The 25,077-nt window shown below is 40.3% G+C and overlaps 1 protein-coding gene across 1 annotated transcript in view; it reads left to right on the top strand.

Annotated features, from left to right (window-relative positions):
- Positions 1-24,759, top strand: part of GNB4 (G protein subunit beta 4) — a 33,739-nt gene extending 8,980 nt beyond the window's left edge. The window contains exons 2-10 of the mRNA XM_065640268.1: positions 9,147-9,243; positions 13,634-13,672; positions 14,402-14,508; positions 15,443-15,506; positions 16,342-16,504; positions 16,698-16,764; positions 16,920-17,121; positions 18,346-18,562; positions 19,816-24,759. Of these exons, the coding sequence (XP_065496340.1) occupies positions 9,187-9,243; positions 13,634-13,672; positions 14,402-14,508; positions 15,443-15,506; positions 16,342-16,504; positions 16,698-16,764; positions 16,920-17,121; positions 18,346-18,562; positions 19,816-19,922 (1,023 nt within the window). The 5' untranslated portion in view covers positions 9,147-9,186 and the 3' untranslated portion in view covers positions 19,923-24,759. The remainder of the gene's footprint in view (positions 1-9,146; positions 9,244-13,633; positions 13,673-14,401; positions 14,509-15,442; positions 15,507-16,341; positions 16,505-16,697; positions 16,765-16,919; positions 17,122-18,345; positions 18,563-19,815) is intronic.
- Positions 24,760-25,077: the final 318 nt, after the last annotated feature.

Here is a 25,077-nt window from a genome sequence, read left to right as displayed (position 1 = left end):
TAAATGTAAGTCGTCTGTCAAAATCACTTTGAATTGTCACACTCTCCGATATACTTTTCGTAGCAAAACTTGCTAGAATACTTTCTGGATGTAGCCAAGTATTTGAAGAGGCAAATAATGTGGTGTTTTAGCTCACTCTGTGTGAGTCCATGTCCACCTATCTGTCCCCAAGGAAGAAACTGGACTGGAACCATATCTGCCTGCCTTGTTACTTAGGGTTATATCTTTTTGCTTCATTAAGATCTTTTTTGGCACTTCTTACACATTTCGAATTGCAAAACCAATAACAATTTGTTCAGTGATGGAGTGTCCTATGGTCAGTAAACCCCATTTTCACTGGAGAATCATTATTATAGTCACCGAAGACAACATTATTTGAATTTCACATGAGATTCTGTTTGCAGGAGTGTGATAAAAATAAATCTGTGCTTACGTACCAAAACATTTTGACCTGGAAACGAGCATAGTGAATATAAGATGCAAGAATGTTACTTTTGGAAAATTCACTCTTTTGGACTGTGAAATATTCATGACTTAAAAATTCCTTCCTTCCTGTGCTTTTTTCAGCCTTGTGCTTAACACTGAATTCCTTGGTTTTTTTCTAGAATCTAGTGTGTGTGGGCAAAGAAGAGTAGGGGCTTTCTATACAGGTTTTATGAATGTACTTGGCTTAGACTTGAAGTTGCATTTGAGAAGTGAACTCCCAAATCTCTGAGCTTAAGGCACCAGTCTAGTGACCTGTCAGCTTATTGTATGAAGGATAAAAGTCTAAAGTCACTGATCACTTTTTACTAGTAAACTTGAGAATTATTTGACTCGAATTTCTACAGCTGTGGTTTCCTTTGTCTGTTTTGTGCCTGCTGTCAACAAGGTCAATATGTGTTGGTCTATTTGTCTTGCATGGAAACCATAATAAAAGCAGTGATCGAACACAGAGACGTGTGGTGATCTGTTAAGACTGATGGCCCTGCGGGTTTGCTCTCCCTTGGCAAGCTGTGCGTGCGGTGTCGGCAGCACCCAAAACGTGACATTGACTTCTAGACCCAGCAGCGCTGCTGCAAGACGTGTCCAAGCTGCCACGTCCTCTGCTCGCTGCTGGTGAAAAACACTTCAGGGTGATACTCACAGTTCTGAAATCTCAAGGTGAACACAAATACTTGCATTTGTCTCGCTCAATTTACTTCTGTTAATACCTCCAAGTAGTTATTGTGGTAAAGATGAATGTTTTTATTTGGCAAGCTTTATTTCAAAGTTATATTAAAATCACAAGAAAAGTAACCATGTGTGTATAAAATGGCATATATTTCTGGTTTATTTGCTACATGGGGGTATGAGATGTTTAGGTGGAGGAAGGAAGAAGCGATATTGTTGGCTTGAAACTGCTTCTGCCACACAGTTGGTGGGTGGGGTTGTATTTGCGGTGTAGCTGCGTGGGGCATGTTGGCACACAAGCAGACAAGAGTACTTTCGTATCCCACTGATTTGGTGTTTGCTCCCGTGTTTCTTTTGTGACCTCTCCTTTCCAGCTGTACATGCAGTTTTGAGCACATAGATTCATCGGTTCCTTAAAACTGGGGATGGTATCTGTTAGAGAAATGGGTGTTTAAATAAGTTCTGCTAATACCCTTCCTCTCGAGAGGCGTTGGTTGATTATTTCCTGTTTTTGTACTGAAGCTGTAAGGGAGACGTATCGCTTTAAAACACTTCCAAAATGTGCAGAAGTGCAACAATAGCGCTGACCTCAGCGCGCAAGGTCACACCCAGGCTGCTTCCTGTTTTCTTCTTGGGGAGATGGGGGCCCTGAATCCCTGAATCTGGGAGGGAAAACGCTCCTGTGTGTGTGCCTGGAGGCTTGGAAATCAGGGGGACCATTAATTCTGTCTTAAAATTGAAAAAGCTGAAGGAAAAGATTCAGTTGGGATTTCCAAGCTTATTTTCTAAATAGTAACCAACTAAAAAAGCTAACCATTATTCTCTTTACTGAAATGTCTAAGATGTTCTGCAACTAATGCACCCATCAAAAGTATATGTTAAAGATACGGAAGGGAAGGAGATGGACCGAAGAGGTTTGAGAGAAGAGAAAGAAAGAGCAAGGTACACAGTGGCAAAATTACAGCCCTTATATACTGTTATTTCAACTTAGTATCTCTGCTTGAAGTATTAGTTGACCAATAGAAAAGCTCCTTCCATTGTTTATTGTTGTTGTCATTGTTTATTGATGCAGTACAACTACAAATCAGAACAAAGAATTCTTGGAAAAATGAATAGCTGGTAAGGTCTCTTTGAGAAACGGAGAATAAACAACATAGGGCCAAGGTACAGTAAAAAAAACAAACAAAAAAAATTAAATGTTTAATTTTCCTCAGTGGAGAGCTGAGTGTGTGTATGGTCCTCGAACAGCTTTACCGTAGTAAATATATTGTGTAAAACTCCAACTAAAATACTTTTTACATATGAAGGTATGTAACAGCAGTATAGCATTCATCCATGTATTTTAAATGGCTGTTGCACAGTCAGAGATTTCACTTTAAGCAAAGCTTTGTCCATGATGTCAAAGTTTACAGATTTTGAACCATTTTTGAATATGTCAAATCCATTCCCTTCAGTCTGTAAGAAATAAAACCTCTGTGTTTTTCTTCTCTATTGATGGCTTTGGGGAGACATAAATGAGTGGGCAAGGGTGCCGAAGTCTTGATTAGTGTCACTAAATGAGGAAATGTTTTATCAAAATCTTCTTTGGCACATCCTCAATATATAAATTATTAGTCTGTGTATGTTGCTGGAGCTCAGCTTCAGAGCCAGAAGCCCCGTCCAGCGCTATCAGCACTTACCGAAGACAAGCGGGTGACTTTACAAAGTGACTTCAGCACATAAAGGTTTTGTGTAGTGAAGCCGGAATGTGTGAGTTACCAATATAGCTTCCTTGAGAGACCTGGAGTATTTCTTGCTGTCTTTTTCCTATATTTAGTAAAGCACTATAGTTAGTATTCCTGATGTTTAGCCACCTGTGTGATCTCTAGAAGAGATGATCACAGAAAATCTGTGTGAAAGCTCCTCTCTTAATTTCTGCTGCTATGTGTTCATCACTTCTGAGATCTTACTGCATATGAGTTGAAAAGCTGAGGTTGATATGTATAGCTAAGCACTGATTTTAGTTCCAAAGGACTGATTTTTTGGACACTAAATGAAATTCTTGCCTGAATAATTCTTTCAGCGATAGCTCTTAAGAATCCAGTCAGACTGTTCTTTTTGCAGTCCCTTTAATCTCTATATGTTTGGCACAAAAATAGCAATGCTTTGTTGTGGGGAGGAGCATATTTACAGTTCTGTAGTCTTTTTTTTTGCCTTCTGTCTATATGGTGATTTTGCATGGGAATAAGCTAAGCTTGCTGAAGCAAGTGAAAATGCCTTTTTTAAAAAAAAAAAAAAGAAAACAAATTACTTATCATCTTAATTTGTAAACTGTAATTTTCTCTGAGACAGAAATAGCTCTGCTTTGCAGAGCTAAAGGTTCCTATCTCTACATGCCTGACTATTCTGCTTTGAATAATCTGCCAAATATCAGCCCATTTCCTGGCTTTCCAGAGCTGCATCGGCTCTCAGCCCCGCACCAGCCTCCGTGCCGTGGGGTCGGCAGGTCTCTCTGCTGAACATCTTGCAGCTCGGCTTTCGTGGGCTCTGTGTCCTACCCTGCCACTGGCCGGGCTGTCACAGAGGTCCTGAGCTTGGTGGGTTTGCTTACAGTGCGTCCTCAAGTGAATTCACAGTGAGTTTTTGCAGAGAAAAGGGTGTTTTTCGAGACACAATGTTTGAGTCCGCATGTTGCAGAGAAAGTACTTTGAAGACAAGAACCTATGGTAGTTTGTCACTGCCTGCCTGTATAATGAGGAATTAAACTCTTAGCAAGTGACGCTGCTACTATATCAGGAACAGTGTAAGGGGTGATTTATCTGTGGAGCACTCAAGCCCCCCAGTGACTTTCTTGACACTAGATATGCCATGGAATCTGACTTAGTTAATTATTTTGCCACGGGAGGCACTTTATTTTGGTATCAGTAAATTGACTTGTACAAGTCTGCTGAGGAAAAATTGCACTGAGGTACAGTTCAGCCTACAAATGACATTGCTTTTATGAGGGCAAAGATGTGCCGCCTCGGTTACACCATCGTTATTGTTCACAACAAGCTCCCCATATTGTTGCTTCTGATGGGAAGCGTCTCATGTCCTTGACCCCGTTTCCTAATAGCCTGGTGCGCTACCGTGATATATCCCCTGGCTACCAAGTGTTTAAAAGTTCTTGCCCATCCCGGTGGCCCTTCCCCTCAAGGCCTCTTTGCCGTAGCAGATGATATTATTCATAGTACATCATGCACATCATGAATTGCATTTGAAGAGAAGCATCTGACTTCTTCATCAGGGTTCCTACCTGTGAATGTTGAAAAGCAGATACCAATAGTATTCTGCATCTAAGGTGACTCAGAATTTTTTTTCTCTTGCTAAACGTTTATTAAAAATATTAATAAGCCAGGGAGGTGGAGATTACGTTACCCCCGGTCTCCTGAGAAGACAGGAGGAATCCTGACTCGTGCCCATAGAGGTTGCAAGAGCTGATGGCTTCGCTGTGTGCATGGCCGAGTGCGATACAGCTGGGCTCGCAGGGAAGGTCATGCTCAGAATAAAGAATTTTCCAGGCCGTGGAGCAGTGTTCCTTCCTGGCTGCACTGTTTTGATCTTCCTGGAAGAGAGAATGAAGAGGTATGTGTCCTTCGTAACCTAGTACAGATTGGAGTTGAATCCACTGAGATTTTTCAGTTATTTGTTGTGTGAGGAAAAATTTGCAATACAGAGATCACCTCTGTTGTTTGCAATCCCTGTAAGCCCTGCAGAAGCAGTCCCAGAATTTAATCTGATAAAAAACAAGTTGGTTTTTATTTGATGAGTGATAGCGTTGGGAAATAGTGCACTTCAGGTTGTGGTGTTGAGCTGTTTCTCTGCACTCAGGACAGGTTTATAGGATGCAGCCTCTGCTTTGCCAGTGCTGCCTGCCATCTCAATTCTGTGTTCCTGCCGTGCTTCACTAGTCACCTCACTGATACACTTAAAAACAGTATTACAGCAAGTAAATGTAGTCTGGATAACGATTTATGCACACAACTACATCTTGACTATGTCTTCCTCTCTTTTCCTCTCTTAACCGTATCACTGTAGCATCAGAAACATTAGAACAGACACAGATGTGTCTGCAAGCTCCAGGCACGTGCTTATCTTCCTGCGTTGCTCTTGTGAGTGGCATCAGTGAGATGTTCACACGGTGGTTTGGCAGGAATTCAGAAACGCTGCTTGCGGAGTTAGTGCGAATCTGGAAAAGCATCCATGTGTGACAGCTTTCTCCCTACTCACTCATTTTCTGTGATATCCTGTGGACACCTCAAAATAGTGCTTAAAAAAATTAAAAATCCCAAGTGGAAGCATTTCGCTCACGGTTCTGCTGAATACTTTATGACGGATGATGATCTGAACACACGAGCAGTTGTACTGAGAGCTACAGCCAGCCAGTACAACAGTGTTGGATACGCTTCAACTTAATAGTTAAACTGTGCACTTTGTTTACTGTAGTATCCCAGTGTTTAAATATAGCTTAAGAATATCTCCGAGTTTGCTGTTCAGCTGCTGCGTACTGGAAAGGAGCTTTAATGTTTAAAGCTAGAATAATCCAGTTCTAAAATGAATTGAGAGTTTGTTGAAACGCGTACTGGCTTTGAGGCCATTCTCTTCATTGAGGTGTAGCTTGACCTTGAACCGCTGCTGAGCAGTAACACTAATGACCATGCAAATTTAGAACATACCGATGTTGCCAGGACTTTTCAACCACATGACAAAAATTCTTTATTTCAAAAAAGTATGAAAGATTGTTTTCCTCTAATTTATGTAGGAATTTTTTTTTTCATCTAAAGGCAGGTGGGTGAGAAGGCTTCTGAAGCTGGATTTTGTCCATGTAGGCACTTGTACAGGTATAACATGATGTAAAGCTGTTAAGCTTAACAGCTGTTTAGCTGCTAGCGCAGCTTGATACAGAAATGGCATTACTCATGAACAGCATTGATTCCAATGACATTAAAGTCATTAACACTGACTTTATGGTTGAAGGCCAACATCATTCTGGCTTGTATCAGGAATAGTGTGGCCAGCAGAACTAGAGAAGTGATTGTGCCACTGTACTTGGTGCTGGCGACGCTGCACCTTGAATCCTGTGTTCAGTTTTGGGCCCCTCATCATAAGAAGGACGCTGAGGTGCTGGAGAGAGTGCAGAGGGGGTGACAAAGCTGGTGAGGGGTCTGGAGCACAAGTGTGATGAGGAGCGGCTGAGGGAGCTGGGGCTGTTTAGCCTGGAGAACAGGAGCTGAGGGGAGACCTTGTTGCTCTCTGAACTGCCTGAAAGGAGGTTGGAGCACAGAGGATGTTGGTCTCTTCTCCCAGTAGCAAGTGATAGGAAAAGGGGAAATGGCCCCAAGTTGTACCAGAGAAGGTTTAGATTGGATATTAGGAAAAACTTCTTCACGGAAGGGGTTGTCAGGCATTGGAACAGGCTGCCCAGGGCAGTGGTGGAGTCACCATCCCTGGAGGGGTTTAAAAGGCGTTTAGACGAGGTTCTTAGGGACATGGTTAAGTGCTAGAGTTAGGTTATGGTTGGACTCGGTGATCCTGAGGGTCTCTTCCAACCTAAACGATTCTGTGATTATGATTCTAAGTGCAGAATGGTCATTGATGCTCCAGTGTAACGCAACTGCTAATTTTCTAACATGCTCATAGTTTTACCTGTCAATAGAAAAATGCCCTGAGTATAGCTACTCGTGACCAGCCATGCCTGCTTCCAGTTGAATAATAATGCCACTTTCTTCGTGACCAACTCTTCTCTGTGTTGAAGTTACTGTTTACAGAGCACTGAATGTGTGGCACATTGCAGGGCAGAAGCTGACTTCCTTTCTCAGAAAATTAGAGATACAGCAACTTCTCTGTTGGGAATCTTCTGTTAAAAATAGCATGCAAGAATGCTGAAACATTGGCAGATACCATGGCTGACTTGCTTTAGGCGAGTCCATTGTACAAAAAAAAAGAAGGAAAAATGTTTTTAGAAGTGTAGTTTGGCACTGTCAGAACTACAAGTGGATCTATATTTCATAGAGGTATAGTATTCCAATCAAATATATTAAAATTGTAATTGAACTTCAGAGACTATAAAGGCATGTGATCAACATGTGTGCTAAAGAGATTACAGTTTTTAGTGCTTGAATTTAGAAATCGGACATTAGTGTTCATGACTTCTATTTTATGCCTGCTGTGTATTAAGCAGTATTAAATAGTCTGGGCTTCTGAAATAGAAGATGATGTTAAATAAAGTAGTTTCTTAGAATATTCACGTACGGATTATAATGTCTCTGTAGTTGAACACAGCATAGGTTTAGGGAAGGGGAAGGTGTGAACCCCATAGTTTGCTTATGTATTGCTGAAAATATTAGTTAGGCCTTTTAAATCTCCACTGTGTTCTTAGCGATTAGGATGTATTTTGATTTGGAGATGATCCAATTCGTGTATGTTTGTGGGTTTATTCTGAAATGGACTTTATAGTGTTATCTGTGGAAAGCATCTGTCATCTGTGGAAAGCATGGACTGAAAGAAAGAAGGAGTAGTTGGATAATTACTGAAGCTATACCTCTCAAAAAGTCATGTAAGCTGTTATTCCAAGGGTGATTATCTTATTAGTAAGTTACTTTGGACCTAAACCTTTCACTCTTCAGATCTGTGAAGTGTTGTGTTTTATAGACAGAAAAAAGCCTTCCAGAGTCGGCCTTTTGGAGCGCGTCACTACTGAACTACAAAGAACCAGTAGCTAAAGCAAATAGGGATGTTTTCCTAGGGGTCTACGCCTTACCAGACATGCTGGGACCTTTCTTCCTCTGTTTTTCAGCCATTTTTCAGTGGACTAAATTTGGGTGGACACTACCGTATTGTCTTTTATGCTTAAATGAAATGCTTATAAAAATGTTTCAAATAGGTTCTTCTCCCCACTTATTTTCCTTCCTCCTTGAATTTTCATTTTGTGAGTAGTATTCTGACTTTTGTTTTTCTTCTTCTAGAAGCTAGAAGTATTTTGGGTTTTTTAGATAATGTAGTGGGACCACCACCCACACCATCCTGATGTGCTTGTCTGTCATGAAAAAAAAAATACAAGTGCCTGGATTGTTCCTGAGCAAGCTACTAGCTTATTTTACTTTCCCTGCAAGGATATTGAAGTCTACACATATGTGAATAGACTTAAGAGGTCTCTGTAGTGGTGTTTGGTTCTACTGGAGATAAAGAGGAAGATTGATCTGAGGAAACTGTTCAACACACTGAAAAAAATCACATACAAAATCTGATTTAAAAAAATTACTAACCTGAAAGTGTGCTTGCATGTGGTCTTACTGGTTATTGACCTTTTTATTAAGGTTGCTTTGAGTCCTTGTTCAGATGAGAACTGCTTTAGGCTGCTGTGGGCTGTACTAGCCTGAGGATGCTTTTAGGAATGGTTCAGTCTTCACTGTCCCTTCTCACTCTGTGGGTACTTTGGAAATGAAAACATCGTTGTGGCTTGCCCAAGGAAAATGTAGAAAAAATTGTAGAAAACCTGCTTTTCAGCTGTAGTCTAGGATGCAAAATTTTCCTCTTTAATTAAAACAAAACCCACCTTGGATGTCACATGCAAAGGTGTTTGTATCATAGCACTGTTGAGCCCAAAGGTAAATGTTTAGGGTGACCACTGCAGCCCGTGCTCTCCGTTGCCATCTTGGGGTGAAGACTGACAGAGGTTTCGGGGTGGGTGAGAAGAGAGGTGCTGCAAATGCATTCAGTCACAGTTTTTTAAAGTACAATGGGTGGTTCTGTTGACAGTTGCTTCGATCTTCAAAATATACTTCATTTAATTCTGCTTTTTGTGGTCATTCGAGAATTGAAGTAACTTAGGTTTCGCCATATTTATTAGACAGTGTACTAAAGACAATATCTATTTGGAAGCTTTTCTAAAATTATATGTATGTTCATGGGGTTTTTGTTTTCTTTTTTAAAGAGGAGAAAGTGATACTGAAACTTTTCTTCCCTCTTTTTGGCAGATTTTCTTCACCAGTGGAGTGTGAGAAATAGAAACTGAAGATGAGTGAGCTGGAACAGTTACGGCAGGAGGCAGAGCAGCTGCGAAATCAAATCAGAGTAAGAATTGTTAATTGCTTATTTTTCATTATAAAGCTATCCTTTAAAGGAATAAAGTGTCAAGATTGCATCTATTACTTACTCCTGTTTAAGTTGTGCACAGCTTAAAATATTTCCGGAATACGTTTAAAAATCAAAAAAGTCAGTCATTGATATAATGAAATGCATTCATAATATTTCGTGAACAAGATGTTTTAATTCCTATTGAAATTTGCTGTGTTTTGTTACTAGGAGTGTGTGTCTCTGCAAATTTTTTATTTCGCATTTTTTAAAAAGAAGTCAGCTGTAAACTTCTGGGACCTAGGCACAACAAGTTAAGGTTAAGGATATTAGAAAAGCTTGTTTCTGGGCCGAGAGTGGCCCCTGCACTCCCACTCTTGATAGGCATGCAGGCCAAAGCAGGGAGTGTGAGACAAAAGCACCCGGGGTGGATGTCATGTCTGCAGGCCCTATGTGTTTTTGCTTCCTGTTGAACATTTTTTTGAAAATGCGGATGCCCTCACATGTGCCAATTTTTTGTTGAAATTATTCATCGAAGATAAACCAAGTATGAGCTGTCATGCCCAAAGTCAGTTTACCAGGAATCTGTTGCAACATGCCTGTGTATTTCAGTGATGCAGTTTTCAGTAGAGGAAAAAGTACAAAGCATAACAAGGATCTTCAAAGTCTGTTTATTCTTTGTCAGAATTTCCTTTTTCTAAGCATGAAGCATCCATCCATAAATCTGATTTGTATGGGAATGCCTTGACTGCAATTATTACTTGCAACTAGCCTACAGTTTTCTTAGAATACGTTGCATACCCTGACTTTTTTAGCCTGGCATCTGCTGGCAACAGTTTTTCTGGGGGGGTCTGCTACTTGCTGCGGTGGACATGGGGCTGCTTATTGGTATCAGCTGTGTGATAAACACACTTTACGTGTTAGTGCTTATGTTGGAGACAAACATCGCTGTTGGTGCTGCTCATTCAGTGTCATTCAAGGAGAGTTCTGACTCCCATTGTTTTCCCTTAATACACTAAGACAAGCCAGGGGTCAGTCGGTGTTGTGGCACTGGGTGCCCCTTCTAGCAGCTCTGTAGAGGAATGCAAATAAATTTTAGTTTAAAATACTATTTTGTAAATTTAAGCTTTATTATGGCATTGCACAAATAAAAGGTATACAGAATTTTTCGGTTCTTCCTCTGCCCGATGTGTAAAGATTTTCTCTTTACATTATTTTGGACTGAGCCCATTAGTCTTTAATTCAGTCTTAGTAATCAGTCTGGTTTTATGGAAAATGGCGTTGTGTGAAGAAGGAGATAACCAGGCAAGTAGGAGAGCTAGTCTGTGTTGCAGGAGTGTTTGCTTTTCAAATTTTGGAGCATAGAAATCTGATTGGCTCTTTGTATAAGGGCACCGTTTCGTGGTTTTAGGTCAATTTAACTTTTCTCTTGTAACTCTGTCACCCAAACTTGAAACTGGATCTAGGCAGATGCAGCTGAGTAACCGTGGCTGTTGCTGTTGGTGTCTTTTGGCAATTAGGGTTTGCCTCTTTGGATCTGTGTGCCGGGTTGGATACTTTATGCTTAGTTTTAACTTCAGATTAATATCCAGTTAGAAAATGCTCCTGATGACCTAGTCATCTTTCAAGAAAACTTCCTTGATCAAACAATTCAGCTTCATATTTATATAGGTGAATGTTTATCTCATTAAATCATTGCACAGTTTTCTTTTTGAATAGGTGTTTTGTTTGGAATGGATAAGAGGATAGATGTAGGATCTAAAAAAAATAAGGGTTTTTTAAGTGTCTAGAATATCTAGCAAGGCTGGTAATTTTCAGGAATTACTCTTGATGTACTCCTAAAAAGAGGTGACGTTGCTAACAACATTAGATGTTCTATATATAGCTAGCAGTTTGCTATCTTAGTTATTTATACCTCTTATTTTTTGCCTGATATTTTCTCTAACAATATAATAATGAAAAATCAGCTTTGTGCTTATAAGTGAATTGAAAGTAAGATTGTACCTAGCAACTTCCTAAAGCAGAACAAACTGTTTCACATAACTGTCAATTTCCAAATAGACTTTTATAGTCTACAGTGTTTTAGAAATGTCCAGTGATATTTTTTTACAATATGTAACTGATGTGAGTACCTTTGCCTCCCCATGCAGTTACTACAGCTCTAGCTCTGTTCTGTACACAGATAGACAATGATGGATGGATAAAATAAGACTGCATGAATTTTGAGTGCAGGAAGTTTGAAACATCAGTGAATGATGAGCTATTAGACAGAAGGATGGCTTTGTGGTTAAAGTTAATTCCTGTTCCTGTAGTAAAGTTCCCATGTGATGCATGTCTTCACTGGGAGAATTGAAATTCAGGAGGTGATTTTTTGCAGTGTTGCATACTTGGCACATTGTCCTTTGAAATTGAATGACATTTTGAAAAAACAGTGAACCAATAATTTAAAAATATATATGCTCTTCTGGGGAAAAAAGGTGTGTATGCTAGGAAATGGTGGAGACTGCACATTGATTTATTCCCCCCTCCCCTCAATCCTGCATTGTCTACTGCATGAACTGAGAAAAAAACCACCATTATATAGAGGAACTTTTTATGTTATGATGCTAATGATTCTGTTACGGTGATTCACTTGTAGAAATGACAGTTAAAAAGTGAGAATTAAAATAGCCTGTTGAAACTTTGCTTTTCCTACAAATTTGCAAGTCGTATGGCAAATATTAGGCTCAAGTATAGGTGTTGCTAATAGCACTTTCTCTAAGAAAAATTGCAGTTTCATTCAGATTGCATTCAGAATTCATATTATGTTGAACATCTTCAAGTGTTTCAGCTAAACTAAACAAAGTGGTTGAAAATTCAGTGTGTTTCTGCCTGGGGATGAAATAAGTCCTGAGCGCTGGGGGATTTGCTGCTCTGGTATTTTAAACCCCTCTTGAATCCAGACGTCAACATTTTATAAATATTTCTACAGTTCAGACATTTTAAAAATAACTTGAGATGACTTAATCCACTCTCAGGCTTGCTTTCTGGGAGGAAAGCTATAAAGGGTGGTCAAAATAAACATGCACTAAAAAATTGTTGAAGTTGCAATGTCAAGTAACTCTCAAGCAAGAGCTTGAAGAATTTTAAGATCCTAGTCTAAATGTGATACAGTTCCAGAGCGTGTGAGTAGATGTTTCCTTTCCTCCTCTCCAAGAGGGCATTGCCATTAGTGTACAGATGAAACACTTGTGTGGGGGCACACAAACTAGTGGTGAAGAACGGCATCCTTCATTTGTGGGTTGCCTGCTTCCTTGGTTGCAGAAGTCGGAAGATATTTGGCAAAATTGGGGGGAGTTAGAAATGGCCTTGTGGCTGATCCTTCCATGCCGCTGTTGATAGTTTTATCTCCAGCTTGTGCTGTAGAGTTCCTGTCTAATTTTAAGCCAGTTGTTTTAAACCGTGCTTCTCAGAAGTGGCTGCTGGCTGCGTGCCTCGTTTTGTTTTGCGAAGACAGCAGTCTGAGTTGCAGGAGTGCAGCACAATTGTACCTGAAGCTGGGTTTTGCAAGATGGGAGTGTTGCGAACTAGGCTTAGTGGTGCTCACCTGTGTCTGGTGTCCAGTCTGCTACTCTGGTTATACAAGCAAAAGTAAAGTCTGTCTTCTAGGTAGCGTTGAATAATACACAGAAAGTAAGTCGTGTCCATAGAGTCTGAAATAAAAAAAGACAGAGCATCCGTATGGAGATGTGAGCACCGTCCGTTCCATGAAATGCATGAGAGTGTTAGTAGAATATTTTTTTTTCTTCATTTTGTATAAAGTGCATCTGCAGCTTAAGCTTCAGGAAGCCTGCTGTCTGTCCTGCTCTCCAGACCCTGCCTGTTCATTTTCACCCTGCCTCTGGTAACTGCCATCGTCACACCTGCGATGGCAAGGAGAGCTAATGTAAGAGCCTTGTCTGGCACAGAGCTTGCCCATCACCTGCAATACGTGGTTGCTTTTTCAGGTGATCAGTTCTTCCCCTTCTCTTGGGCTCAGCACACCCTGAGCCGGCACATCCACAGCAGGGCAGGAGTGCAGGGCAGCGAGTGGGCGCTGGGACCATAGGATGGCTCCAAATGCCTTTGAATCGCATCTTCTGTAGAAAGGGAGACTCAAAATCTGCTGGATGTGGCCCTTAAGTCTCTCGTCCTCCACCACCACCCAGCTTGTGTGCCTGTGCTTCACGTTCCTTGGGCAATAAAACATATTAGGGTGACAGAAGGCACATTGGCATGTAAGGTGGTGTTGGCTTGTGGCTTTTTGAGTGTGGTGAAGTCCAGCTTAAAAGTTATTTTTCCTTTAGACGCTTCCTCAGTCTACTCTCAGTGTTGCCTTTTAGATTGAAATTGTTCCATTCTTTTGTTTCAGGATGCAAGGAAAGCGTGTAGTGACACAACTCTTGCTCAGGTATGTTCTTGATCCTGTGTATAGGCTGTTACTTGAGATATAAAAAAAAATAAAAATCTCTACAATTTATGACTGTAACATGTTCCTGCTTAGTAGCTGGAAGAATAAAGTGGAACCAGCCTTTGGAAATGCACTGTGTATTTATACAGTTATTTAAAACAAACCACCACCATTAAAAACAAAGAAAATGAACAAAACAAAAAAAAGGCAAAAAAACCCCAACCAGTCAAAAAAAAAATTACCATCTTTTAATGAGTCTTGGTTCCAGTTTGCCTTTGAAATAAGAGTGTGGTTTCGTGTTTAGTATTCTTAGAAAGACTTAAATAAATGTTTTCTAGCTGCATTTTAGAAAAGTATTTTGCATTTGAAGTTCTGCCGTGCTTTTAAAAGTAACAGTGCGGTAAATATTGGGAGGATCTTCTTGCATTGATTTCAGTTAAAAACTCACAGATTTGATAATCTGAAGTAGCCTCAGTATTACATAGTATTATTTTAAACAACTTTTTGAAGTTTCAGGTATAGCCATTGTGAAGTGTGTTAGCGTATCTTCTGTAAAAGTGTGTTTTCCCTGGTGCTGTGTGGACCTAACCCTGGCCTGTACACTAGTATCCTTTTTTTATGTTGCTTGCCAAGATAGCTTATTTTCTATCAAAGTTCAAGCGTATTTAGTTGTCTTGTATATTAAAAATAGTCCTCAGTATCTCAGGGGTTTGTTTTATTTATTTTTAGATCACAACAAGCCTGGACTCAGTGGGTCGAATTCAAATGCGAACAAGGCGTACGCTTCGAGGTCACTTAGCCAAAATCTACGCTATGCACTGGGGATCTGATTCAAGGTTTGTACCAGTGAGCCTTAAATCTCCATGTTAAGGGTTAGAAATCTATCTGGTTGTCACTTGTCGAATTAGTACAAGGTTTTGGGAGCCGTAGGAGTGGTGTCAGTGCCCATGACCGTGGTGGGTTTTTGTCTTTAGTTACAGTTTGCCTTTTGAAAACCAGTGAGGACTGCACAGTGGTAATAGAAAAGCCGTGAGTGGAAGGAGAGGAACTTTGCTTGTTCTCACCACACAAATTTTGCCTTTTCCTTCTTTTAATCAAGTTCTTTGAGTCTGTCTAAGCAAGAGGAGGGGATGTGGTGATGCATTTTTGGAGTGATGCATATTGCATTTTCCAAGATGTTGAATAATTATGTAACTTCTGTAAGAACAGATAAAATAAGTTTAAGAACAAATTTTATTTCACTGTAAAAAAAGATCCTTTTGTACATAGGGGAAAAAGTTCCTTTGCTTCTAGGAGGGAGTTTTGTTGTGCTGCCTCGAGAGCACCTGATGGTCAGATCTTAGTAGAGCCTTGTGGTCTGTTCTCCCTCATGTAGTCCAGAAAGAATCTAGAATCTGCTCTCAAAATAAGATTTATTTTCCCCTGAATTTCTTGGGGTTTTTTGTGTAGCTGTATAGTTAAAATATTAGTATATGAAAAATAAAAGCAGCTGTGGAGAGAGTTCATAAAATGCGTTTTCATTAAGTTGTTTGGTTCTGTCCATTGTTAACCACGAGTCCCTGTGGACACAGGGGTTCTTGGTCAGATAATACATAGGTCTTTGAGATTTTTGCCAACAAATGTTGCTGGTCGTCTGTCCCCTCCCCCCCAAAAAGTGTCAGTAATGAAATTATGATATTTCTGAATCACTTAGTACTCATGCATGATGTCTGTCTATTTTGAGATTATTTTTGTTTGGTTTATATTAACATATTTTGTGTTTATATTTAGGCTACTAGTCAGTGCTTCTCAAGATGGAAAACTAATTATTTGGGATAGTTATACAACAAATAAGGTAGAGTTATTTATAATTCATATCAACAATTCACGCATAATTTATGTGTTTGAGGGTGGTTATGTCAATTTTTACATGTTTGCAAGGCAAAACATGAAAAGAAGCAGTCTTCCTCTAAGTCAGACATCATTTTTTAAAAATTAATTTTCTCTCGTGACTAGCTGGTTACTAGAGATATGTTGCAGGTCGTGTCTCAGAAGCAGTAGTTCTAGGTAATATGTAATGTTTTTGCTCTAGTTTGCTAGTGTGGTAACCTGTAGCTATTGCACTCTGGCTGTATGGCGTCGCTTCTGAAACTAATTTGGTTGTAAATTGTAGAAATACACAAGCTCAGAATTCACAAGCATGCTTTGCTTTTGGGGACAGAGAAAGGAGGAGGAGGGAAAAATTTAAAAAAAAAAAAAAAAAAAGGAAAGCCATAAAATGAGCAAAGCTGAGGTGGAGTGTGAAGTGGTGATGAGCTGCTGTAAACTGTCCAGTCTCCATGGGTACAACCATCCCGTTTTGTATCATGTAGTTCGGAGAGGTAGAAAAACTGGACAAAGAAATTGAAGTAGGATAAAGAAGTTTAGTAAATGATTAGAATAACTTTGCTGTTAAATAACGTCCTGAAGTTCTGTAGACCCACCTCGGACTGCTGATATTTTTCATTCTAGTATGTATGTATAAATGTGAGGATGGGTTGTAATATGTTCTAAAATGAAAATACTGAAATACAATACACAGTCTATTTGGTGTGATTAATCTGCTACAGTTAATTAATTATATGAATGACCTCAGTGAAAAATGAAAGCTAACATGTGATGTGGCATTCACGAGTTCTGTTTTTCCGAAGATGCACGCCATTCCTTTGAGATCCTCCTGGGTGATGACTTGTGCCTATGCACCCTCTGGAAACTATGTTGCCTGTGGTGGATTGGACAACATCTGCTCCATATACAACCTGAAAACCAGAGAGGGCAACGTGAGAGTGAGCCGAGAGCTGCCAGGCCATACAGGTCAGCAAGATTCTTGATTCAGCTTCGGTGTTTTTATTGCACCAAATGAAACGATCTCACCTGGAGGTGTGTTGTGAACTGTGAAACAGTTCCATTGGTTTACAGACTAGTTGTGAGGGAACTTTGATCTCGGATTTTAAACTTCAACTATTACTCCTGGGTCTGAAACTAACGTAATTGTTTTGGTTTTTAGGATACTTGTCCTGTTGTCGCTTTCTAGATGACAACCAAATTGTCACTAGCTCAGGAGACACCACTTGGTGAGTTTTTGAACTCCTTTGGCCTTTTTTCTTCTGCTTTTTTTTCTCTTCTGTTTTTGTTTGTTTGTTTTTCCTCCAATCCCTTAACTTGTGTGTAAAATTTAAATTATCAAATAACCACACGAGTTGTGTTCATGTCATCACTTTACCTGCAGCGCTTTGTGGGATATTGAAACCGGACAGCAGACCACCACATTCACTGGGCACACTGGCGACGTGATGAGTCTCTCTCTAAGTCCAGACATGAGGACTTTTGTTTCGGGTGCCTGTGACGCCTCCTCGAAGCTTTGGGATATCCGAGATGGAATGTGCCGGCAGTCGTTCACAGGGCACGTGTCAGATATCAATGCAGTTTGTGTAAGTGATCACTTGTATTTCTACATGGGAAGAAAGGGGGACGATAAAAGCTACAGCTGCCTGAATTCAGCTTATAGTCTACTGGATTACCTCGATTTAAAATCCATTACTTTATTAGAGTAGAGGCTGTTAAATTGTGTGTAACAAAGAAGGTTGTCTAATAACTTACGACCTAGTTTATAATGTAATTATTATTACCGTTATCTATGATGCGTTGAAGTGTTCTTGGAATAGTTTCAGCTACGTTTTTGTTCAGTAACTGAGACCTTACTTTATTTTAGAAGCAAAGAATGGAGGATGGGAACTTTTTGCAGTGTGACAATGTGTTAAAAACTGAAAGTTGTGGATAAATGCAATATGCTGATGGGAGCAAAATAGCCAAGCATCCTCATCTTAAAAGTTTTTTGGTGAATGAAAATGTACTTGATATTTTCTGTTGAAAAGAGCTTTCATTGAAATACTCTGGAAGGCAAAGTTAAAATCAGTGCTTATGTTGAATATTCATCCCTGGAATCATTTTGTAGTATTTATAAACTGGATTATATTTCCTCTCTGTCATAGTAACACTATGTTCTGATCTGCAAGATGCAAGCTGTGATAAAAAGGGAATGAAATCTACATCTAAGCTGCATCTGGTTTTGATAAACATGAAAAATTATTAAGGCTGAGAAAATACCAAAAGCATGACGAGTAGAAAAATGCAGTTCCTATACTTGGACCTGAATCCCGAGATGCGTCGAGCTCGTTTCATTCCCATTTCAATCGATATGGCTGTTGCAAGAATGACTCTGATTTGGAGTAGATTTTTTTGGAAATTGAATTGCTTGCTTGCAATCTTCTGTCTTGGCCGAGCCACCCTGGCTGAGCAGCTCAGGGCGGAACGTTGTGTTTCTGCTTCCCCCGGGTCCTCCTGGCGCTGGGCCAGGACACACACCACTGCCTTCTCCTTCATTTTGTAGGAGGGAGTTGCGTCCGCTTTGATTCCTGTGACACTGAGTGCAGGAACTGTCTGGGTACGATTCCAGTCATTCCGGTGTTACTAGTACAAGTCAAGAAGTGTTCCGTTGCATAGCTGTGTATATGCCATTTTTTAACAGGCAGGTTTTTTTAAAAAATAAATCATACCGCTTTTACCTGGTCATCCTAGCAAAAGAATCCTGTGATGTTCATGCATTATTTCACATTTCTGGTGTCAAACTCCTGTCTCTTAATTAAAACTTTCAGTTTTTCCCTAATGGACATGCATTTGCCACTGGATCTGATGATGCCACTTGCCGACTCTTTGACCTGCGCGCAGACCAGGAATTAATGATGTATTCGCACGACAATATCATCTGCGGGATCACTTCTGTAGCCTTCTCCAAAAGTGGTCGCCTCTTGCTAGCAGGTTATGATGACTTCAACTGCAACGTGTGGGACACTCTGAAGGGGGAGAGAGCAGGTGAGTACGTGTCACTGCAACGAGCTCAAGTTTTCTTTTTTCTTGGCAGAAGATGGATGTTCAAAATTAGTGCAAAATGCAGGGGCAGTTCATTGCCAGTGCTACTGCTGACGTTCTGGAATCTGCTTGCTTCATCTTAACACTTTTCTTTTGGAGTGGCATCCTTTTATTTTTTTGCATTTGGTTATATCTTCCAGTTGTTGCACTGCAGCAGTTTCATCTAGATGGTGTGTGGAGTAAGTGAAATACTCCTAGTTTTGGGTATTGGCCATTATTTGTGTGCTGGAAGATACCAGCTTGTGAGGCTGAGGAACAGCCTCCAAAATTACATTACGTCTGCAAAAAATATATTTCACTAAAGTGTTTGAAAGTAAGTAGTACAAAATTATACATTTGCATTGACTTTTGCACCCATCAGGGGAAGTAATTCAGAATACAGTAGTGGTTTTGCTTTGGGCGAGAGGGGAAGTAGACACTTTTAGTCCTTAAATTAGCCACTTCTGTCAGGATATACAGCGTGTTTATAGCATAGCTACATCTTTCTTGCTTTGTACAGTAATTCACGTGACGGGGCCTGGTTCAGTTCTGAGCCCTGACTCTGCTGTTCAGGCTGAAAATATCTCCTCCTCCTTACGGGACACGGACAGGCTGAGTTTGAGCGGACCTGGCGGTGGTGCCTTGGCAGAGCAGGCGAGCGCAAGGAGGGGTGGAAGGAAAGCAAAAACAAAGCGGGAAGAGGCGGGGTACAGGGCTGCTGTCCTGGGAGCCTGACACAACATACTGGGAGTTTTTAATCCTCAGTGTTTGTAAAACATGAGAAACTCCAGGTAGTTTCTGTATCCAGGGCATTGTCAGAAGACATCACGTTTGATTTCGGAAGTACTTGATGGCTGAAATTGTGGACACCATTGCTGAGAACAGGGACAAAACAGCAGAGAGCCTGAGCAGGGATGAGGAGGTCTTTGGGGCAGAAAGAAGGAAAAGTAGTAAGGGCAGAGAGAAAAATGGAGGGTATTGTGTGTACATAATTTTTAAAAACCTCATTGTTGAGTTTCATTGGTTTGGCTGTTGTGATGTATATAGTTTGGCTATTGTGACATATATAGTTCTTCAGGGTAAAGACAAAGAGGGTGATGAGATCTTGCATTACATCTTTTTTTAGCAATTTTGAAGACTTACCTGGGAGAGCAGAGTAACAGCTGAAGTCCTCGACATCCTATAAATATTGACTTCCATTGCTTCTTCTTTTCCAGGTGTCCTTGCTGGCCATGACAACCGTGTCAGCTGTTTAGGTGTTACTGATGACGGCATGGCTGTAGCTACAGGGTCTTGGGACAGTTTTCTCAGAATCTGGAATTAACTGGGAGCCAAACATGTACATTCTCCATTTGAGACCTGGAGAGATCAATGCTGCAGCCTATAGCTGTGAAATAACATTTCTACCTTGTATTTGCAGGTGAAGTTTTTCTATTCACTGATTATTACACAAAGAGGCTTTCTGTAAACTAGAAAAAAAATCAAGTGAAGAAATAGGGGAGGGGGGAAGAAATCACTGACTTTTTAAAAGGGGCCAGCACACATAATCATGGTGACCGACAAACTAAGAGCCAGTCTTTTTGTTTTTGGTGGTTTGGTTAGATTGTCCTTGAAGGGTTTTTGCTTGTGCTCAGTCTGCTAATCCTGTACTTTTTTTTGTACATAACAGAATATACACATTATAGCAGCCAATCATGTAACATTTGTCTGTATGTAAAGAAATATGTTTGCATTTTTTAAGAAACTACATTTATAGCTTTGCTTTTAACCTGAGATGTCACTTCTGAGTTTTGTAGTGGATGAATTAGATTGCTGTTTTAAATGTTTTTGTGAATTTACTGTAGATAAAGTGAAGCCAATGGTATGTATGTGTTTTTATAATGGAAGGCATTTGACATTTTTTAAAGGCCCTGGAGACTCCCAGTTAATACCTACCGCCTTATTCACTCACTCCTTGACATGCTTGCCTATTTTTAATTGTGGGGGTTCTTCCTTTAAGCCAGTGGTTCCTGGTTCATCCATTGGCAGTCATGGCCTCCAAACACCAAGGAGTTAATGCCAGGCAGATTTGCAACAACAGCAAAAATAATTCGAAAAAAAAGGAAAAAATAGGGTTTCAGAAGTATTAGCTTCCTTACTGCAGCTTCTCGCATCAGTTATTCCACGCAGTCCCTGGGTACGGGAAGCCAAGTGACCCGCGTTGCTGTTGATAAGTGGTCGAGTGCTTTTCCTTTTGACAATTCGGCTCCAACCACACGAGGCAGTTCTGGCCCATCGCAAACTCCAGCTGATTTGCACTAACAGAGTGACTTGGCGCAACGCTCAGTGTGCAGAAAGCAGTGGATTTGCAAAGCTTGCTCAATTACCACAATCAGCTGAGGCATTCGGGAGGACTTTGCTTAGATTCTTAAAGCAGATTTCAATGTGCAGTTAATCGCCTATAACCCCTCTCCGAATGAGAGGGTTGCCAAAGCGTACCACAACCAAAAACGCTTCTTGTCAGTTCTGTGCAGTGTGAATTATAAAAAGGAATTGTGTAACTTAAAACGAACCAAATAACCTTACTTTTACCTGTGGGACTCTTTAAAACTTCGTACTATAAACTTAGTGACTTGCCTGTTCTCCTGTGGTCACAGAGGTCTGGACCATGGCGGCTTATTAGATGCTAATTGTTCTGCAGCTCTGATGCTGTAAATAAGCCATTTCCTCTCCTGGTCTTGATTTTATTCTGAATTTTGATGTCAGTTGCTTATAAAATGTGGGTTCCAATTAAGTACAGTTGAGTGTAGATAAAGGAAAACTAAGTGACTGATGCCCATTCGAAACTGCCCGGGAAGGGGGCTGAACTTTTTGGTGCCTGGCAGCGCCCCTGCGCTTGCAATGGATGTTCTCTTCGGAATCTAAATGTCTGTGGCGGTTTTGGAAAGGGAAATTAAGTCTATTGGCTTCTCTTAAGTGACTTATTTTAAAGATCTGTGAATTCTAAATCATCAGGTTGGAAGATAATGTTAGTCTGCCTTCATCTGAAGTTATGGGGAGTCTGGGTATCTCTGGGTCAGGTAGTAAATGTAAGTGCCCGGTATCTTGTCATATATCAAACCAGATTTGTGGCTGACATGACTATTCGTCAAATTTCTGACATTTGTAATCCTAAATTTCAGTACTTCCAGACTGTGCCTGTAAACTTGCCATGTCTATAATGGTGAAGGTGCCAATAAATGTACCAGTCAATCACAGTAAATTCACTTTTTTTAAAAAAAAAAAGGAGCATCTTGTGCTGGAGAAATGTACGTGTACTAACAGCAGACTGTGGTGCAGGACCAAAATCACACTATATTGTATGTCGCAGGAATTCCTCGGCATTTTGCTTTGTGATCTGTCTGCATTAACAGAACTATTACGGCATTCTCGTTACTCTCTCGAGCAGCAGATCATGCAGACTTGGTTTATTTTTCAGTGGTACACTTGATTATTTTTTTTAACTCGCAGCTGCCTTGAGTGAATCATTCTGGAAATTTGTTACTATGGAATTTTAAGAAAATATTCTTTTTCTAAAAATCTTCTTTCCATAGAAGTGTGGTTTGAACCAATTTCCTAGTCAACACCCTTACGAAGACAGGTGCCATTTTTACATTCTGGTATTAAAACTAGTTTCTACTTGCAAAACTCCAAAACCAATTTTACAAATGTATGTAACTTTTCTTACAAGTTCAGGTAGATGGTAAACGTGGTAGTGGCTCTCATACAGGTATTCCAGCAAATAATTTCACTATTATTGCTTGAATGGGCAATTGTCTGTTGGATTCGGCTGCTTTTAAAATAAATAATAAGGAATGTGAACTACTTGCTGATGAGGTTTCCAAAAGCATCATCCAAATACGTGCCGGGTTTTGCTGTGGGGTAAGCGGTGTCTGTAGCTGCAGATCCTGAGTCGGTGCACAAGGGAACCTGAAGAAGCCCGAGCGCAACCGGGTAAACAGGACCTGACGCTTCTTGGGAACTTGCAGACAGCTTGTGGTAGATCCTGTCAAGGTGATGTTTGCTGGCTTAATTGCTGTCCGGGATATAGTTCAGAGTTGTTTTGTTTTGGTTTTTTTTTTTAGATCCTACAGATTTTATGTAACACATTGTTATTGTATGAGGCCAAATAATGAACTTGCACAGGCTGCGGTGTTTCCTTTTTTAAACGGCTATAAGTGACCTTTCAGGATTGATGCCCTTACTAAAACGGTTGTGACTTCAATGGTAAGAGCTCAAACTCCTCCTAATATGAGGAAGGTAATAAAATGACCCTTCACAGGTTTTACTTAAAAGGTTTTATGCCCAGGAAACAGTATGTGCCTGTAGTTCAGTGTAGGCTCCCGTGTGCAGCTGGTGTGATTTCTGACTGCACCGTGACAGCACACGCGCTTATACAGCAGATTTTGCAGCACTCGTGGGTGCAGCTTAACCTGTCTTGGAAAGTTTGTTGCCAAACTGCATCATTATCTGAATGTCAAATAACTTGGGTAATTACAGAAAAAGAGTAACTAAGAACATGGTGCCAAAACAGTGCCAAGGTAACTCTTTCCCAGCCTCTCTTCTAAAAAGCTAATTGGTTATGGCTCGGAAAGTGGAACTGTGCTTTAACAAGATTGATTTTATTCAGGTACAGTTTTCTTTTTGTCAGCGTTTTCAGATGTTGATGTAACTTAGCGATAGAGAATACTGACCAGGCAAGCGCCCAGCTTGGGCTTGTTCCTGTGTCCACCTGGACATCCACTTATTGGTAGAGATACTGGTTGAGATTCTGGAAACCACAAAAAGCTTTTCTGTGGCACCTCACTGATGTGTACTCGTTACTCCAGTCACGTGGGCCTGTTTCCATCTGTCTCCAGACCTTTTTTCATCTGAACATCACTACCCTCTGCCTTGCTAAATTGCAGATACATCGTGGTATCTGGCAGACCTGACCGTTCAAGGTATTGATAACAATACATACAATTTGAAGTGGAACATGGATTAAATAGGCTTTTTCCCCCGCCTAAGGAGAGGGCCTGACCTTGACTTGGCAAAGCTGAATTGATGTAAGAGCTGGTCCTAGTGTGCTTACTGTAATGCATGGGTTGGAAATAGTTTAATTCAGTTAGTGTAACCGCTTGTCCCACAATGAAGTTCACATTACTTTAAGATGGAATGAAAACATTGTGAAAACATTCCAAGAGTGCTTAGTTGTTCCTCCTTGAGGACACTGTCACCTCCACTAGGTTTAGTGCTGTGCTTTGAGATGTTGGTGAGAGTATTGGCTAATTCAACTAGTTGGTATAAATGGTTGTGTAGCAGAATGACTGATTTTTGAGATAGCATTTCCTGTACAAGTAATTAAGCATGGGTTGATGGTGCACTTTGTATAATCTGGCGTGCATGCTGGGAAACGACTTCCTACACTTCAGAGGCACCACAAGCCTTTTTATCCAATTGCTGGTTATGTAAAATACATGCAGAATGTTAATGCAGTGTTGTTATGGTAAATGTGTGAACAGTGTTACTAATTGATATAACTGATAACAGATTACATGTGCCTGACATTCTTATACCACACAGTATGTTTAGGTTTTAACTAATATGGACTTCGGTGGAATAGTCTTAGATATTTCAAGCCTTTGTTTTACTTACACGATGGTGCTCTATTTGTGTTTTTCTCCTTTTTTTAAAAAAATGAAAGCATCTGAACACTTGTAGTACATATGACATCCAAAGGAGTCCAAAACAAAATGCTTCTAAACATGCTTGATGTTAATTTGCCTTCAGTTTCCAGCATTTCTCATCAGCTAGGTTTGGTTTGGTTTGGTTTTTTTTACTTGTTGCTGACTACTTTGGAAAACTTCGGTAATGTTACCAATTATGAAGTGATTCTGCACTGCCTTTGGATTGTGTATGTATTCAGAAACAGTCTTAAAGCTTTTATTTAAGCTATTAAAAAAACCAGGGACTCGTGCCATTTGTTCTTTAACAGTGCTGTTGTAAAAAGACTTCCCTGTGAAAAAAAAAAAAAAATCACTTGCTATGAACTCTGTTTATAGCTTTTTTTTTTCCACGATGGTTCTTTTCCTTTGTATTTGTACAGTGGCTCAGTGAAAGATGTTGCCATGAGTTGATATTGTAACCAATAAACAAGTGCTTTTAACCAGACTGTGTCACTGGGAGTGTTTTATTACAGCTGTAAGGACGAGCGGCCGCTGCCCCAGGGATCAGGATTGTTGTGTGTCCTGGAATGGTGACAGCCCAGCCCTACCCACAACAGTGAATTCGGGCTTGTTTTCTCCAAAACCAAAACATTGAATCGATCGCTAAGCGCTCTATGGAGCGCACAACCCGTCTGCTGCGGGAAGCAGCTTTTTCAATTCTACTTCAGCTGTTCTGTCCTATACTGGATGTGTGACCTGTAAGAGCTACGGTGAGGTTGTCACCTTTGATACAGCTGCCAAATGACTTACTAG

Source organism: Caloenas nicobarica, chromosome 8, assembly GCF_036013445.1.
Source record: "Caloenas nicobarica isolate bCalNic1 chromosome 8, bCalNic1.hap1, whole genome shotgun sequence".
Classification (NCBI taxonomy): Eukaryota; Metazoa; Chordata; class Aves; order Columbiformes; family Columbidae; genus Caloenas; species Caloenas nicobarica.
Note: the sequence above shows the minus strand (reverse complement) of the source record. Positions and strands in the feature narration are given on the sequence as shown.